The sequence below is a fragment of the Ursus arctos genome, unplaced genomic scaffold (assembly GCF_023065955.2).
Source record: "Ursus arctos isolate Adak ecotype North America unplaced genomic scaffold, UrsArc2.0 scaffold_28, whole genome shotgun sequence".
Taxonomy (NCBI): domain Eukaryota; kingdom Metazoa; phylum Chordata; class Mammalia; order Carnivora; family Ursidae; genus Ursus; species Ursus arctos.
Genome location: NW_026622963.1, coordinates 33,830,362 through 33,846,730, shown reverse-complemented (window position 1 = coordinate 33,846,730; position 16,369 = coordinate 33,830,362). Strand labels below are relative to the sequence as shown.

The 16,369-nt window shown below is 60.7% G+C and overlaps 1 protein-coding gene across 1 annotated transcript; it reads left to right on the top strand.

Annotated features, from left to right (window-relative positions):
- Positions 1-4,965: 4,965 nt before the first annotated feature.
- Positions 4,966-16,278, top strand: FURIN (furin, paired basic amino acid cleaving enzyme). Its single transcript, XM_026510505.4, has 16 exons — positions 4,966-5,090; positions 8,615-8,952; positions 9,325-9,423; positions 9,513-9,608; positions 9,948-10,076; positions 10,185-10,261; positions 10,515-10,603; positions 11,102-11,274; positions 11,658-11,870; positions 12,324-12,424; positions 12,546-12,649; positions 12,738-12,855; positions 12,964-13,143; positions 13,565-13,689; positions 13,807-13,917; positions 14,116-16,278. Exons 2-16 carry the CDS (start codon positions 8,776-8,778, stop codon positions 14,703-14,705), a joined length of 2,382 nt encoding a protein of 793 aa, XP_026366290.1. The 5' UTR covers positions 4,966-5,090; positions 8,615-8,775; the 3' UTR covers positions 14,706-16,278.
- The last annotated feature ends 91 nt before the right edge of the window (positions 16,279-16,369 follow it).

Genomic DNA, 16,369 nt, shown 5'->3' with positions numbered 1-16,369 from the left:
CAGAATCATCTGTTCCCTTCCTGGCAGCCAGCACTACATTTGTCATTTCATTTCCCCAAGCCCCTGATAATTCGGTTCCAGACACGTTGGTTTGATCACATCATCCAAGGGAAAACTCCAGCGCTTCCCCTGAGCCAGGGGAGTGGCTCTCGCGGCTTCACGCGGGCTTTCCCTCCTTTCTTAGGCCGGCCTTGAGGCCCTCGATCCTCTTCTCTTTTTCTGTTTTCTTCTTAAGTACCACATTGATCTTAAGTACCCCCAATTTATCTGTCACAGTCAAGAAACAGGCTACTGCATGTTAGTAAATTTTCAAAATAATGCCTTTCAAGCACTAACACTTTAAACAAATACATTTTAAAAACAGATGAATCGAGATATGATTGACACACTATAAACTGCATGTATTTAAAGGACACAACTTGATCCATTTGACCTCTGTACACACCCATGAACCCTCCACACAATCAAGATAATGAAGAAGTCTGTCCATCGCTCCCAAAAGTTTCCTCCCGCCCCTCCCGGCCCCTCCTCCCCAAGCAGCTACAGGTCTGTTTCTAAATACGTATTTAAGGCAAAGCTGCCTCCCTGACCCTAGGAAGCAGTGTGCTCGCTGCAGTGGTTCCTTACCTGTGTTCGGCGTTATCACGAATGTCACTGGAAGAGATGCTGCAGAGACACTGGGACTGTTTGCCCCCGACACTAACTGGCCCCACTGTTGCGCTGCCGTGCGGCGGCTTGGGGCTTGGCTGTTTTCCCCCTTGCTGCTTGCTGTCTGGGTGCATAGTTCCCGCAGCATCTCCTGCTGCCTCTCACCAGGCGCTCCCACTGCCTTCTGCACCGTTCCCTTCCTCACTCTGGACCGGTGGCTCTCTGCTGGGGGCGACTCTGCCCCCATCCCCCCAGAACATTAGGCAATGTCTGGGGATATTTTTTTTGGTTGTCACGATGGGCCGGTGGTGCTCCTGGCACCTAGTGTTTAGAGATCAGGGATATTGCTAAACATCCTACATACACAGGACCGTACCCACCCCCCCAAAAGAGAATGATCTGGTGGCCCAAGTGGCCAATAGTGCTGACGTTGAGAAACACCATTCTGGATGATGACAAACTGATTGGAAAACTCAACAAGAAGTCATGAAAATGGACTGTTTTACTTTTCTGGATCAAGAGGAAGAAGGAAGGGCAGGGGTTTGTTGGAGCTGCAAGGCCGCAAGAGGGTGCAGATTTTCGGGGACACTGGTGTCCTCACAGGCACCTCCTTCTAACCCTAGCAGAGGTGGTCACTAGCTTCCTGAGGACAAGCTCTAAGGGACTCAGCACTCAGGCACCAGGCCCCCGGCCCCCCGAGCATGCAGCAGGTGCTCAATGAATGTCTACCAGGCTAGACTGCATCCAAAGCACCTATCGGCTGCCCAACTGTGGGTAACACTGGCTGGGCACTGAAGGCGAGGAAGAAGACACAAAGCGGGCGAAGGGAAGCCATTAAACCGGTAAATGACTTGGGCATGGGGCAGACCAGAAGGCAAAGGTAAGCGCAGACCCACCCCGATAACTGGGAAAATGAGGAGGGCTGGCCGTGCTGGGATTCTGTCCCAGCGTGACCAGATGTCAGCACCCAATCATTTCTGGCTCCTCCCCACACCCACAGACACCGGGTTTGCCTGTCGTATAAAGGAGGTTTTTCCAAAGTGGTTTAGCCAGAACTGGATAGGCCCTGCCCTGTGAGCAGATAGGAGGAGCCTGGCTGTTGCCCCGGTGGGCAGGTGGAGGCGCTCAGGATGGACTCCGGGTGTTCTGGCGCTCGCTGGTGAAGTATGGGCATGCTTTATTCAATTTTGCATGGCTTCAAGGTTTAATTATTTTATTAGAAAAGTTACTGTAGACATTCCTGAAAACGCAGGTAAGCCAAAAGGAAGAAAACAAAAAAAGCTCTCAAATCCCACCCTTTCAGAGAAAGTACCAATTACATTTTGTCTTGGGCCCTTCCATGCACGCACGAATGGGTTTGATTAAAACCAGTTGTGGGTGCTGCTGTGGAGGGCTCTGAGGTGCCCGAGAGCAGGGAAGAGATTTGGGGCGAAGAGGACCGCCCCCCCCAGCACTCAGGGAACATGGGAGGGCCTGGGTGGACGTAGACACAGGATGGTGGTTGCCCTCAGGAAACTTGCAGATTCACCCCAATTCGAAGATAAAGAGAGGCCTGGCTGGCTGGATCCTTCCTCCCAGAGCCTTGCTGGGAAGGTGGGAACCCCTTCACAGCCCCTTCATCCCTCGGGCCTTACCCCATCAGGCCCTGCTCCCCACCCCCAGGCCTTCCTGCTCCAAGCTTCTGTCACGTGGTGCCACCATCTTATCAACTGCTGTGCAAAACTGATAAACAGATACAAAGACCCTTGGGCTCTTAAGGCCCTAAGTGGGGGCGGGGAAGCCTGGGCTTCACCGGCAGCTTAGCTCCCTCAGGCGTTAAGGCCTCATGTAAATGTTTGGGTGTGATCAAAAGAACAACACATGCCCCCAGGCCTTGTTTTGGGCCGATAAAGGAAGAGTGGGCTGTCACTAGCTGTGGCAAGGTGGGATTCTCTCCTCCAGGAGGGGTCTCGTCTCCAGGAGAGTGGCTTCCAAATTCATTTTAGCAAAGAAAACTGTTGTACGATTGTGACACCCAAATAGGAGAGGGACAAAGGTCAAGATGCTCTGGGCAAAGTAAGGGCAGGTGCTCACTCGCACAGTCCTCCTCCCTCTCCTCCCCTGCAGTGATGCGCCTCTGAGCAACTCAGGGCAAAGAATTCCACCTCCTGGCGAAGGCGGGATTGGAGAGGCCGGGCCTGCGGGGGGGGGGGGGGGGGGGGCGGCCCTCAGAGACGGGCTAGCCCCTCCTCCCCGAGACCCGCTGCAGCTCCCCTGGGGCCAGGCTCCGGGATGGGTGGGGCACCTACAGGCCACCAGGATTGCTCTCTTTCTGCACTGACCTTTCTTCTAGGCCAGAGGACAAGTGGGAAGGGCACTAGGGGACTCCGAGCCTAGGTGGGGCTAGCCCTGTCCCAATTTCCCCTCAATGCTCATAGACTGAGGAAGAACCATGACTCACTTCCTGCCTCAGTCTGACTGCACAGCCATTGTTCTCCCAAATGTGGCTGCTGCCGCTGGTGGGGCTACCCCAGGGTGGCCCCTAGGAGTCTCAGCTTCTTGTGAGAGCGAACCAGACTTAGCTCCCAGCCCGACTTTCGGGACCCCACATTCTAACCCGAGTTCCCAGCTTCTGCAGCATCTGAAAGGGTGTCCCAGCGGTACCTCATCGCATTCGTTGAGGACCATGTCCACTTTTCTGAGGACTAAATCGAGGCTCTCGGGACGAAGTACTTGTCTAAGGTGGCGGAGTATGAAAAAGTGCCACGGGGATCTGAACCTGGGCTTGCCAGTCGACTTACCACCCAGCGACCTTAGGGATATTACTTGACCTCTCTGGGCCTCAGTTTCCTCTTCTGTAAAATGTAGACAGTGCTACATAAAAGGTGCTACAGGAAAATGTATTGTACCCACCTGGGGGGTTTGTGGGGAGGAAGAAGTGAGTTAACACATGGGAAAGAGCCGAGGATAACGCCTGGCTCATGGTGAGCCCTGGGCAGTGTTCGGTGTTGTCACTACCCCCAGTGATCAGGACACCACAGGATAATACTGTGGCACCAGGTAATTTCACCGGGAGCAGGAAGGGATGGGCAGAGACTGCTCTACGACCTTGGAATAACCCAACCCGGGGAGCTCTTGGCCACATTTCCCCTCTTTTCTTTCTCAGCTCAAGCAGTGGCAGCCTCAGCCAAGTAGCACAGACGTTTTCTAGGGCAGGGACCCAGGGAGGGAGAGGAGCCCGTTGGTATATTGCAAGTAGCTTGGATTCAGGCTCTGCCAAAGCCCCAGATTTCGTCCAGGCTCTGAGGCCTGCTAGTTAGGGGACCTTGGGCAAATTATTTAACTTTGTGCTCCTCAGTTTTCTTATCTGTAAAATGGGATTAATAATGTCAGCTAGGAAGGATTATGTGGATTAAATAATGTACTTAAGAAGGAGGTAATGTAAAGTGACTGTCCCGGTGCCTGGCTCGCGGTTGGTGTTTAAAAAAAAAAAAAAGTAAAAAAAAAAGTAAAAGGCGTGGGCTGCTGGTTCAGCTTATCCACCTGTCTATATAGATGCAAACAGTCGTGACTCCTCTAACAGTAGGCCTTGGGAAGGTGTGCCCCGCCTGAAGTCTGTCCTCAGGGGGAGCTACCCCAGGTCGGTCACACCGGGACACTTAACTGGGTCATGCCCAAATTCCTGGCTCAGGAATGGGGCAGTCGTGGGGGTTGGGGGGAGGGGGAGAGGGCCGGCTCCCCCACAATCCAGCCGACACAGCTCGGAGTGCCTCCTCAAGCCCTTGGCAGCCAGAGCCGAGGGTTCCGAGTTCGGGTCTCCACTGCCGCCTGCCCCGGGAGCTCGGGGCGCTTAGAGCCGGGGGCGCGGGCAGCCGGGCTGGGGCGGGGGTGGGGGATGGAAGTGTGGGGACGCGCCGGGCGGCCGCCAGGGCTTTGGGATCTCCGGCCCCACTTTCTACCTGCCCCTACCGGGAGCCGGAGGCAGCGGGCGCCCCAGAAGGCCGCAGGGCCTGGGCTCGGGGCCCGGCGCTCTGGGCGCGCGCAGCTCCGGCTCCGAACGCCGGCCGGGGCGCGGGCGGCATGGGCGGCGGACCGGCGGCGGCGGCGGCGGGCTGGGAGCGCGGAGGTGGCGCCGCGAGGGGGAGGGGCGCGGCGGCGGAGGAGGAGGAGCCCGGGCCGCCGCAGCCGCTGACAGCGACGGGAGTAAACAAGCAGCGTCGCCGGGGCCCGGCCGCTGCCCCCGCCCGCTCTGGAGCCGGAGCCCAGGCCGAGCCCTGCCCCTGGTCGCGGGCCGGGCCGAGGCCGCCCGCCGCGCCTCCCCGCCTCCGCGCGGTGACGCTGCTGCTGGGCGCGGGGACGGCGCCGAGCCCAGGCCCCCCGCCGCCGGGCTCTCCGCTCGGCCGAGGGGCGCCCGAGCCGCCGCGGCGCTCGCCTGGAAAAGTTACCCGCCCGGGCTCCCTCGGGTAAGCAGGAGGGCGCGCGGCCCGGGGAGGCAGCGCGCCGGGGCGCGGGGGCGCCGGGCCCGGAGAGAGCCGGCCGAACTGGGCCGCTGTGTCCCGGGAGCGGGCTCCGCGGCCCCGGCGCCCCGGCGGGGGAGGGTCGGGGCCGTCCTGACCCGGGCCCCCAGGCCCCGGCTGCCCGCCCGGTGTTCGGAACTGGCTCGGGGGCCGGCCCGAGGGTGGAGCCGCGGGGAGCAGGAAGGGCGCCCTGCAGCCCACCTGAGCGCGCCGGGCCCGGTTCGGCCCCCGACCCCTGCCTGTGCCGGTACTTTTCCGCTTGGGGCCGGGGCGAGCCCTCTGACCTCAGGAAGCGTCCGCGGGGCCCCCGCTGGGGGCGGGATGGGGAGAGAATTCCAGAGGCGCCGGGTGCTCCCGCCTCCCCGCCGGCCGCCGGGGGCCGCCGCCGGCTCGCCCACTCCGCGGCCGGGGAGGGGAGGAACGGCTGGTCGCCGGGCGGAGGGGATTATTCCCGGCCCGGCCTCGCCCCCGCCCGCACACCTGGGCGACCGAGACTCAGGTGCGGGTTCCCCGGGCTCCGGGAGGCTGGCTCAGGGAGGTGCTCGGGCTGCCACCCGCCGAGGCCTGGCCCAGGCCCCTGCTGCCCCCGTGGGGTGGCTGGACTGCGGGGCTCCCTGCTTGCCAGACAGGTCTGACAGCAGTCACTTGTCTGATCTGTACCTGCTATCCGCGTGCCCGGGGTGGGGGGTGGGGTGCAGACCCTCTGCCGGGGAGGTGTTGGAATTCTATTTTTGACTTGGGAAGTGTGAGGGGAACCCAGGTGATGTGGCCTAGTGAGGGCTGGGCAGCTGCTGGCCAGGTGTGGACACAGCGCATGAGAGTAGCCAAGCTTGACGTGTCTCAGCCAGAGCAGCCCAAATTTTACTGTTTCCTATATGGGGCTTTCACGTAAGATTTGATTTTTTTAAAAAAGGATTATGTGGCTTTAAAAAAAAAGTTTGAAAATCTCAGATCTAGCAGTTTTTACCACCAAGGAAACTGAGGCCCAGAGAGAGGAAGTAACTTGTTTGAGATCACCCAGCACATGAGTAGTTGAGCAGAGGGGAAATCAGAATTTCAGGGGAGCCTCTCAGTGCCCATAGCAAGACCTGGCTTGGTGTCTCTTCTGGAAGGAGAGACTGGGTCTTGTCCACACCAGACCCTCAGCAGCCCGGCCGGGGGTAGGTTCAGTTTGAGGCTTCGGAGCGGCTCTCTGTGTCGGAGGTTCCTGGGACCTCTGGAGAAAGGACTTTGCCTAAGAACACAGCCAGGAAGAGCACTCCCTGCTCTCTCTGTGTGGCTGCAGCCCAGAGCCCAGTCCCATATGAGGGGGCATCACAGGAGGCTAGAAATACAGCAAGTGGGGTGGGGGGGCAGTTAAGCTGAACTGGGACTCATAGGGTGAGTCAGAGTCTGGAATGGGGGCGGGGAGAAGCCCATTCATTCATTGTTCTCAGCGCCTGCTCTTTTGGGAGAGAGGGGGGTGGGAAATCTTCCCTCGTCCAGGATGCTGAGGTAGGGCTGTCTGGGGGCTTCGGGGCTCTTCGGAAGCCATATCCACAGCTCCCCGTGGCAAGGGATGCTGGGCAGAGGGAGGCAGGCCCTTTCTTGGGGGATTGTTGGGTTGTGCCTGAAGCTGGCTTTCTTTTTGGGTGCAGCAGGGTAATTAAATAGTTGGTTAATCACCTTTAACGCCTAGCAGCTGCAGCTCCATTCACCATGTGCCGGAACCCGGGCTAGACCCAGATGAGCCCATCTTGATTTGGGGGCTTCGGCAGGGCTCACAGCACTGTGGTCCGGGGCAGCTTTACTTGCCATCTGGACCCAAGAGGCGGCTGTTGCAGTGGGCAGAAGGGGCCTTGTTCCTTTGTGGCTCTGCCCTCAGGGCCCCACATCCTCTGAGAGGCTTGGGGTCCCTTCACACCCTAGGGCCACCCAGCCATTGCTAAGACTGGCTTTCTGGAACTTGGACGCCCAAGGCATCATGGGCCCATCCTGGAGCCCCATGGACTCTGCCCCATTCAGGGTGAGGAGGAGCCGTATTGTGGATGCCTCCTGCCATCAGCTGTCAGGTTATTTTGGTGTAAACTGAAAATACCCTGGGAATTGTGTGTTGAGTCCCTCCCAGCCTGCGGGGTGGGACTGCAGTAGGAGTGGCCAGTGAGGCTGGCTGTGGCCGAGGGTAGCCCCTGGAGGGGCAAGGTTTCCCAGTGGCGAGCCCGCCTGCCCAGCTGCCCACGGTCTGGGTGAGCTGGGAAGCTTCGTTTTTGCCGTCTGGCAGAGTGGCCTCCTTTGGGTCTGGGAGCGGTGGGGGCATCCGGGGCCCTGTGGGCAGGCTCTCTGCTCACTGAGCTTGGCACTGAGACAGGACACCTCTGGCAGCCCCACTGGGGCCTCCCCCAGCTTCTCCCCACCCCAGGGGCTTGGCTTCGGGTTAGTCAGGGGCCCTATGTGGGGACAGTTATGTGGCCCCGGGCAGAGAGGTCCCGCTGTCTGTTTGCTGAAGGAGGAAAAACAACACGCAGACTATTGATTCAGCCTCACCTTGGCGCTCCTGGCTCAGCAGCCAGTGTTTGCCCTGGCTGCCCAGGGCTCAGATTACGCAAGGCTGGTGGGCGTGGAGTGCAGGGGGGCTGCTGGGGGCCCCTGCGCCCAGGCCTGGGCAGGGCAGGGCTGGGTGGCCCCAGTGTTTCCCAGGAAACAGCCTAAAAAGAGTCTGGGCCCCTGACTTTGCTGATGGCCAGCACTCTGGGGTCTGCCCGGGAGGGAGGTGAAGCCCTGGGATCCTCTATGCTCAGCCGCCAAAGCCCCATCCCTCCTCGGGTCACCCACTGTTTCTTCCCATAGGGCTGTGGGTCTTGGCAGGTAACTCCCTATGGCTGGGTCTGCTTTGCTGAACCAGGATCCCCTGGTGAGCTGCATAGACACCACCCATTAAAAAACTTTGAAAAGCCAACATTTTATAAAATATACCTAGGTAATTTGGAAAATATACAATGACACAAGAAAATAACAGTTATTCATAATCGTCACCATCTTGAGAGAATCGTTAACGTTTTAGCATGTGTCCTTCCAGATTTTGTTTTGTGGTTATATATAAATACACATGTAAAAATAGTTCTTTAAAAACAAAATGGGGTCATGTGTACATACTGCTTTATAACCCATCTCTTTTTTACTTGGATTGTGGTGAACATTTATTCTGTTGTTGTTTCTGATTTTGGATGACTCAAGCCCGATACTCTTCATCCCACTTCCGTATTCTTGTGTGGAGAGAGACTTAGGAGCCGTGTGTGTGTGTGTGTGTGTGTGTGTGTGTGTGTGTGGAGGGGGGGTCCATCTGGCTGGCTGGCTGACCTTGGGGGGGCTGGATTCTCTTTCCAGGGACCCTTTTCAGGCCTAGATTGAGCCATGGAGGTGGGAAGGCAGCTTCAGCACATGGCTGGGGAGGGACTGACTGTCTCCCCCTCTTCCTCCCTTGTTCCCCTCAGAGCCGGCGGCACTCCTCCCCTCACAGCCCTGCCCTGCTCGGCCCCATGCCCCCGCCAGTCAGCCACGGGCCACAGGCAGTGAGCAGGCACGAGGGAGCCGAGGCCCTGTGACCAGGCCAAGGAGACAGGGGCTCCGGGGTCCCGGCCACCTGTCCCCCCCCATGGAGCTGAGGCCCTGGTTGCTATGGGTGGTAGCAGCGGCAGGAGCCTTGGTCCTGCTGGCAGCCGACGCCCGTGCCCAGAAGGTCTACACCAACACCTGGGCTGTGCACATTCCCGGAGGCCCCGCCGTGGCTGACAGCCTGGCACGCAAGCATGGCTTCCTCAACTTGGGCCAGGTAGGTGCGCTGCCTGCCTGCTGGTCTATGCTCCATTGCCAGGGGGTGGGGTCAGCAAGGGCAGGGGTTCAGGGACCGGGACCGTGGGCTTATCTTCTCAGGGCCATCTGGGTGGCTAGGGGAATGGGAGTGGTGGTTTGTCCTGCCCTTGGGCTTCCGACATAGGTTGTTCGGAGGACAAGACTATGCCAGGGAGGGTGAGTCCCTCTCCGTCCCCTGCACCTCCTGGCTGGGTCCTGGGCAGGGAGCACATGCCCCACCACCCCCTGGCGTCGTGAGCCTCCCCTTGCAGCCGCTTGTCCACCCCCGTCCGCTGCCTCTCCGGGGACTGACAGATGGAAAGCCCAGCTCAGTCTCCCTGCTCTGTTGCAGATCTTCGGCGACTATTACCACTTCTGGCATCGAGCAGTGACAAAGCGGTCGCTGTCGCCTCACCACCCGCGGCACAGCCGGCTGCAGAGGGAGCCTCAAGTGAGTGCGGCCCCAGCCCCTCTCGCTGCCACCCTTCCCTTCCCACTCTCCTCCTCCACCCACACCGGCTCCCCCTCACTCCCTCGCAGGTGCAGTGGCTGGAGCAGCAGGTGGCAAAGCGAAGGACCAAACGGGATGTATATCAGGAGCCCACGGACCCCAAATTTCCCCAGCAGTGGTACCTGGTACGTGGCCTCCTCGGGTCATGGGTCCTCCTCCCCAGCGGCATCCATCTGGCCACTGAGGGCTCCGGTGGGAGGGGGAGGCTGACGTGGAGGCCTCCCCTCATCCTTCTTTCTCTCTGCCGAGCACTCTTTCCCTGCCCCTTCCTGCTAAGCCTGGGGGTTGCCCTTCCAGAGTTCTTCACGCTCCCATGGAGCCCAGGCAACCAGGGACGACATTGCAGGGGCAGGTGGAGAAAGAGGTTTTGGGGGGTGGTGAAGGGATTCTTCAGGGTACCCCTAACCTCACACAGCCAACCACATCTTGTAAGTGCTGGGGTGATGGGGCGGGTGTCTCTGCAGTCCGGCGTCACCCAGCGGGACCTGAACGTGAAGGAGGCCTGGGCTCAGGGCTACACGGGGCATGGCATTGTGGTCTCCATTCTGGACGATGGCATCGAGAAGAACCACCCAGACTTGGCAGGCAATTATGTGAGGAGGTGGGGAGGGAGGCAGTGATCCTGGTGAGGGCTGTCTCAGGGCGGTGCTGGTCTGCCACTGTGGTCAGACTGTTCCTGACGATGGCCGTGTCCTCTCCAGGACCCTGGGGCCAGCTTCGACGTCAACGACCAGGACCCCGACCCCCAGCCTCGGTACACACAGATGAATGACAACAGGTAAGCGATGGCAGGTCCCAGGCCCCTGCCTTCCTTCTCCTCCCTTCCATGAGGAAGCAGGGTGGAGCCCGGGGAAGACCCGCCCCCCCAGTAGGCTGCCATTCCCGTAGTCGTGCTGCAGCTCCGGTCAGCACCCCTGCTGACCGTAGAGCGGAGAGCGTGGGAGAGGACCGAGGTCGTGGCCGGAGGGGTGTGCTAGGCTGCGCCTGCCGTGCTCTGTCCACCACTAATGCTGTGCTCTTGGCCCCGGCAGGCATGGTACGCGGTGCGCGGGCGAGGTGGCGGCGGTGGCCAACAACGGTGTCTGTGGTGTGGGCGTGGCCTACAACGCCCGCATTGGAGGTGGGTGCGGGCCTTGGCCACCCTGTCTGTGGGCAGGGCCCTGCGGGTGGGATTTTCTCCCATCCGGCCAGTGCCTGTCACTTTCGCACCGTGGCTCCGTTTGGCCACGTGGTTGTTCCTTAGAGGCTTCTTGACAACTCAGAGCTGAGGCACTTGTGCCGTGGGGCAGGGTGAGGGCTTCTTAGCACTCCCTGAGTCCCCACCGCCCCCTCTGAGTCCTTGCGTGGCAGGCCTTGATGGCCACGCTCCCTAGGGAACCCAGAGGCTTGTTCCAAGCCAGGCTGTGTGGTTGAGGGCAGGGTGTGTTCTCGTTCTCCCTTCCGGCCCTTGTCCTGGAGAGGCAGAAGCAGGCCCGGGGTTAGGGGCTCCGGGCTCCCCAGCACCGGCCTCTGCCTTCCCCTGCGCATTCTCTGGGGGCAGGACTGGGTATGCTTTGGGGGGTGCCCCTGGCAGCTGGACCCACGCAGCATCCCTCTCCTCACCCCCCTCCGCGGCCAGGGGTGCGCATGCTGGACGGCGAGGTGACGGACGCGGTGGAGGCTCGCTCGCTGGGCCTGAACCCCAACCACATCCACATCTACAGCGCCAGCTGGGGCCCCGAGGATGATGGCAAGACCGTGGATGGGCCTGCCCGCCTCGCCGAGGAGGCCTTCTTCCGGGGGGTTAGCCAGGTGTGCAGGGGGGAGCGGGCCGTTTCTTCTATGTGTTTCTGTTCCTGTTTATTCTTGTGTTACACCTTAATTTTATACAAGGCTTATCTATTAAAATGTTAATGGACTAGACTGGTAGCAAAAGAGAAAAATAAGTGAAAATCACCCATCGTTCCAGCCCCTGCAGCCACCAGTCTGGGCATTTTGTTAGCAGCCCGGGTCTGTGGCTCGGCACAGACAGACAGACTTGCACAAGTGCCCGACGAAGTGGGGGTCTCACAGGGTGCAGAGTAGGGCGGCACGTGTGGATGAGGGGCCCTTAGGGGTGGAGCCCCAGCAGCACCCTCCCGCTAGGCCTCCCCCGCGCCCTGTCTGCGAGTGACCCTGGCCCGCTCTGTCCGCAGGGCCGCGGGGGGCTGGGCTCCATCTTCGTGTGGGCCTCGGGGAACGGGGGCCGGGAGCACGACAGCTGCAACTGTGACGGCTACACCAACAGCATCTACACGCTGTCCATCAGCAGCGCCACGCAGCTCGGCAATGTGCCCTGGTACAGCGAGGCCTGCTCGTCCACACTGGCCACCACCTACAGCAGCGGCAACCAGAACGAGAAGCAGATCGTGAGTCCCGCTCTGGGGTGGGAGGGGGAGCCGGGGCTGCTTGCTGGCTCTGCCCCCGGGGCAGGGGGGCCTGCTTCCCGGACCACATGTGGCTGGGGGATGGTGTCCCAGACGTCGTGGAACGGGAGCCGGGGGCTCTCTGAGACTGGGAATGGGGCCGCAGGGCTGTCTGAAGCCCCTGAGAAGTGCAGATTCTTTCTAAAGATGTGCATGGCTCTGAATGGTTCCAACCTGGAGTTTAATCCCTCGTGCCTTAGGAAACTGAGGCCTAGAGAGGGCCAGGCATTGGCCTGTTCACAGCCAGTAAGCAAGGCAGCAGCTGGGCCGAGGTGTCCTGGCCCTGGCTCCCCTGCCATCTGTTGGTGCTCTGGGCCTGTGGGCAGAGCAGGGGCAGGCAGGTGGGCCCTCTAGTCCCTCCCCCAGCACAGGCCCAACACACTGTTCTCCTGGTAGGTGACCACGGACTTGCGGCAGAAGTGTACCGAGTCGCACACGGGCACCTCGGCCTCTGCCCCCTTGGCAGCCGGCATCATTGCTCTCACTCTGGAAGCCAAGTAAGTCCGTGGGGGCTGAGAAGCAACCTTGTCCCCACCAGCGCCCCCTGCAGGGCAGCCCTTGACCTCCAGCTTTTCTCTAAGGAGCCTGAGCCCCGGCCTCTCCCTCCTGTCTTTGCAGTAAGAACCTCACCTGGCGGGACATGCAGCACCTGGTGGTACAGACCTCAAAGCCCGCCCACCTCAATGCTAACGACTGGGCCACCAATGGTGTGGGCCGGAAAGGTGAGGACAGGGTGGCCCCGTGTGCAGGGCCGGGGGAGGGTGGGGGGCCCTCTGCTTCCCAGCTGACCCCACCTTCCCTGCCCTGCAGTGAGCCATTCGTATGGCTACGGGCTGTTGGACGCAGGTGCTATGGTGACCCTGGCCCAGAACTGGACGACGGTGCCCCCCCAGAGGAAATGCATCATCGACATCCTCACTGAACCCAAGTGAGGCCTGGACTCAGGCTGGGAGGGGTGGGTGGGGCCTGAGGCTCGCAGGGGGTGCGGCCCCTCCCTCCTGGCCAGGGTGGCAGAGCGTCCCTGCTGTCTGCACAGGGACATCGGGAAGCGGCTGGAGGTGCGGAAGACGGTGACCGCCTGCCTGGGGGAGCCCAGCCACATCACACGGCTGGAGCACGCGCAGGCCCGCCTCACCCTGTCCTACAATCGCCGTGGCGACCTGGCCATCCACCTGGTCAGCCCCATGGGCACCCGCTCCACCCTGCTGGCTGCCAGGTACCTGCCCCCTCCCCTGCCAGCTGGTCCTGTCCCTCACACTCACACACATTCATTCGTGCACTCATAACCTCCTGGACTTGGCACTGAGTCTTAGTGGCCACCATGTTCTTTTTGGTGGGGATGCTGTTGGCACTTAAGAGGGATGGTTTTGCCCTAAGAGACTGTCCCACCCCTGGCTTCTACTCATTACATGCCAGTAGTGTGCCTTCTCGCATGTAGCAAGCACCTTGCACGTTTCCAGAATCTTCTGCTTGAGAACGTCTGGCCTACTGGGAAACAACAGCTACAGGCATTTCCAGCCCAGTGGGGTTGGCTCTGCACTGGGGGAGGGTGTATGGTCCACGTGTTGTGGCCTTGGTGTCTCCTGGCTGGGGTCTCCCAGAGGCCTCTGACAGCCATGGGCACCCTCCTCCCCCAGGCCACACGACTACTCCGCAGATGGGTTTAATGACTGGGCCTTCATGACAACCCATTCCTGGGATGAGGACCCCTCTGGCGAGTGGGTCCTGGAAATCGAAAACACCAGCGAAGCCAACAACTATGGTACCGGGGATGTTTGAGGACTAAGGGGGGACAAGGAAGGGAGCTGGCGGGCTCTGGGGTTCCAGGAGCGGTGCCAGTGCTCCCTAACTCCTGCCTCCTCCCCCCACCCTGGAATAGGGACACTGACCAAGTTCACCCTCGTGCTGTATGGCACGGCCCCTGAGGGGCCGCACACACCTCCTGAGAGCAGTGGCTGCAAGACCCTCACGACCAGCCAGGCCTGTGTGGGTCAGTAGTGGTTGCTGTTGGGGTTTGGGGACCTGAGGTCTGGGGGGATGGCTCACAGAGGGGACCTCTCCTGAAGCCCAGGGCTAGGAGGAACAGGGTTGGAAGAGACCTGGGGCTGACCACCGTTCTGGGGCTGGAGGCTGTTCGGGGCCGCCACGCCTGCGTGGCTGACACCCCCCTCCTCCCCCGTGCCCGCAGTGTGCGAGGAAGGCTTCTCCCTGCACCAGAAGAGCTGTGTCCAGCACTGCCCGCCAGGCTTCACTCCCCAAGTCCTCGATACGCACTATAGCACCGAGAACGACGTGGAGATCATCCGGGCCAGCGTCTGCGCGCCCTGCCACAGCTCATGTGCCACCTGCCAGGGGCTGGCCCCCACAGACTGCCTCAGCTGCCCCAGCCATGCCTCCCTGGACCCTGTGGAGCAGACGTGCTCCCGGCAGAGCCAGAGCAGCCGCGAGTCGCCCCAGCAGCAGCCGCCGCGGCCGCCCGCAGAGGTGGAAGCGGAGCCCCGGCCGCGGGCAGGGCTGCTGCCCTCACACCTGCCCGAGGTGGTGGCTGGCCTCAGCTGCGCCTTCATCGTGCTCGTCTTCGTCACTGTCTTCCTGGTCCTGCAGCTGCGCTCCGGCTTCAGCTTCCGGGGGGTGAAGGTGTACACCATGGACCGTGGCCTCATCTCCTACAAGGGGCTGCCCCCCGAAGCCTGGCAGGAAGAGTGCCCATCTGACTCAGAAGAGGACGAGGGCCGGGGCGAGAGGACCGCCTTTATCAAAGACCAGAGCGCCCTTTGACGAGCGCCTACTGCCTGCCCCTCCAAGCCCATCCCCTCCTTGGGCACTTTTTAATTCACCAAAGTATTTTTTTATCTCGGGACTGGGTTTGGACCCCAGCTGGGAGGTGAGAGGGGCAGAAACGGCTTCCCACCCTACCTTTGGGCCCCCTGGCTGCCTGAGGTGGGGCCCAGGACCAGCTGGGGAACCGGGGAGGGCCTCACCCCACCTCCAGCACCCCTTCCATGTGGAGAAAGGAGTGGAACCTTTAGGGCAGCTTTCCAAGGTCCAGGCCCCAGCCGGAGTTCCCTGCGGAGTGAAGAGGGTCAGCCCTTCTCTTTTGGGATTCCTGACCCGGGCTGCAGCTCTTGTCCCTTCCCTGTTCCTCTAAAGCAATAATGGTCCCCATCCAGGCAGCAGGGAGGCTGGCCTAGGGGGTATTTGAAGGAGGAGGCCACCTCTCCAAGGGCTTTTGTATCCCCGACCCTGTCCCCCACGTCTGGTGAGCCTCTTGAGGAAGCGGTGATCAAAGGAAGGGACCAAGGCAAGGCAGGTGCTTCCAGGGTGTGCACACGTGCGCACGCAAGTGTGTGTCCCTTTGCCCACCTCCACCACAGCTGGCTGCCCGCCGAGCGTGGCTGGCCTGACCGAGCCCCGTGCTGGTGTCCTGACCACCCTACCTTCTCGGGCCCCCTCCCCTCCCGCCAGGGCCCAAGTCCCTGTTTTCTGAGCCCGGGGCTGCCTGGGCTGTTGGCACTCACAGTCCCGGAGCCCCTGGGTGGGTGGTGGGGAGGGACGGTGGCCCAGCCGGCCTCTCCCACCTCCCACCCGATGCTGCTTTCCCCTGTGGGGATCTCAGGGGCTGTTTGAGGATATATTTTCACTTTGTGATTATTTCACTTTAGATGCTGATTTTTTTTTTTTTTTGTATTTTTAATGGGGGTAGCAGCTGGACCACCCACCTTCCCAGACCCACTGTCCACTCTGCTGTTCCCCCAGCTACCCTGGCCCTGAGGTGTGGGGGGCTGCAGCATGTTGCTGAGGAGTGAGGAGGAGTTGAGCCCCAAGTCCTGAAGAGGCAGGCGGGCAAGGGGTGGGCCCTAGAAAAGGGGATCGTGGTGGGAGGGGCAGGCTGTCATCCGTGTTTCAGATGGGGCTCATCGTGCCAAGGGCTCGTGGGTCACTGGTTCTCCAAGTGCCAGGGGTGGGCAGGTGGTGGCCCTGAGCCCCCTCCAACACTGTGCCCTTGTGGAGAAAGCACTGACCTGTTCTGCCCCCTTAAGTCCCCCTCTTCTGACGTGCCTTTTGCACCCCTCCCATTAGGACAATCAGTCCCCTCCCATCTGGGAGTCCTCTTTTCTTTCTCTCCCCTAGCCCTTCCTGGCACCCAGCCACCTGCCCAGGGGTGTCCCCTCCTCTCCCATCCCCCCACCCTTGTGGCCAGCCTGGCTGATTTTGTAAGATACTGGGTTGGTGCCCAGTGATTTTTTTTTTCTTGTAATTTAAACAGGCCCAGCATTGTTGGTTCTATTTAATGGACACGAGATAATGTTAGAGGTTTTAAAGTGATTAAATGTGCAGACTATGCAAACCAGGCCTGATCTCCAGCGTGGTGATGTTGTTCTTCCGAGGACCCTGGGACTGCATCCGGGATGGGGGCGGGGATTGGGGCCAGTTGATGTCCC

Coding starts and splice junctions, on each gene's coding strand:
- FURIN (XM_026510505.4), top strand. CDS start 8,776: ATGGAGCTGAGGCCCTGGTTGCTATGGGTGGTAGCAGCGGCAGGAGCC. Junction 10,077..10,184: donor CAGACTTGGCAGGCAATTAT/GTGAGGAGGTGG, acceptor TGTCCTCTCCAG/GACCCTGGGGCCAGCTTCGA. Junction 13,144..13,564: donor TCCACCCTGCTGGCTGCCAG/GTACCTGCCCCC, acceptor CTCCTCCCCCAG/GCCACACGACTACTCCGCAG.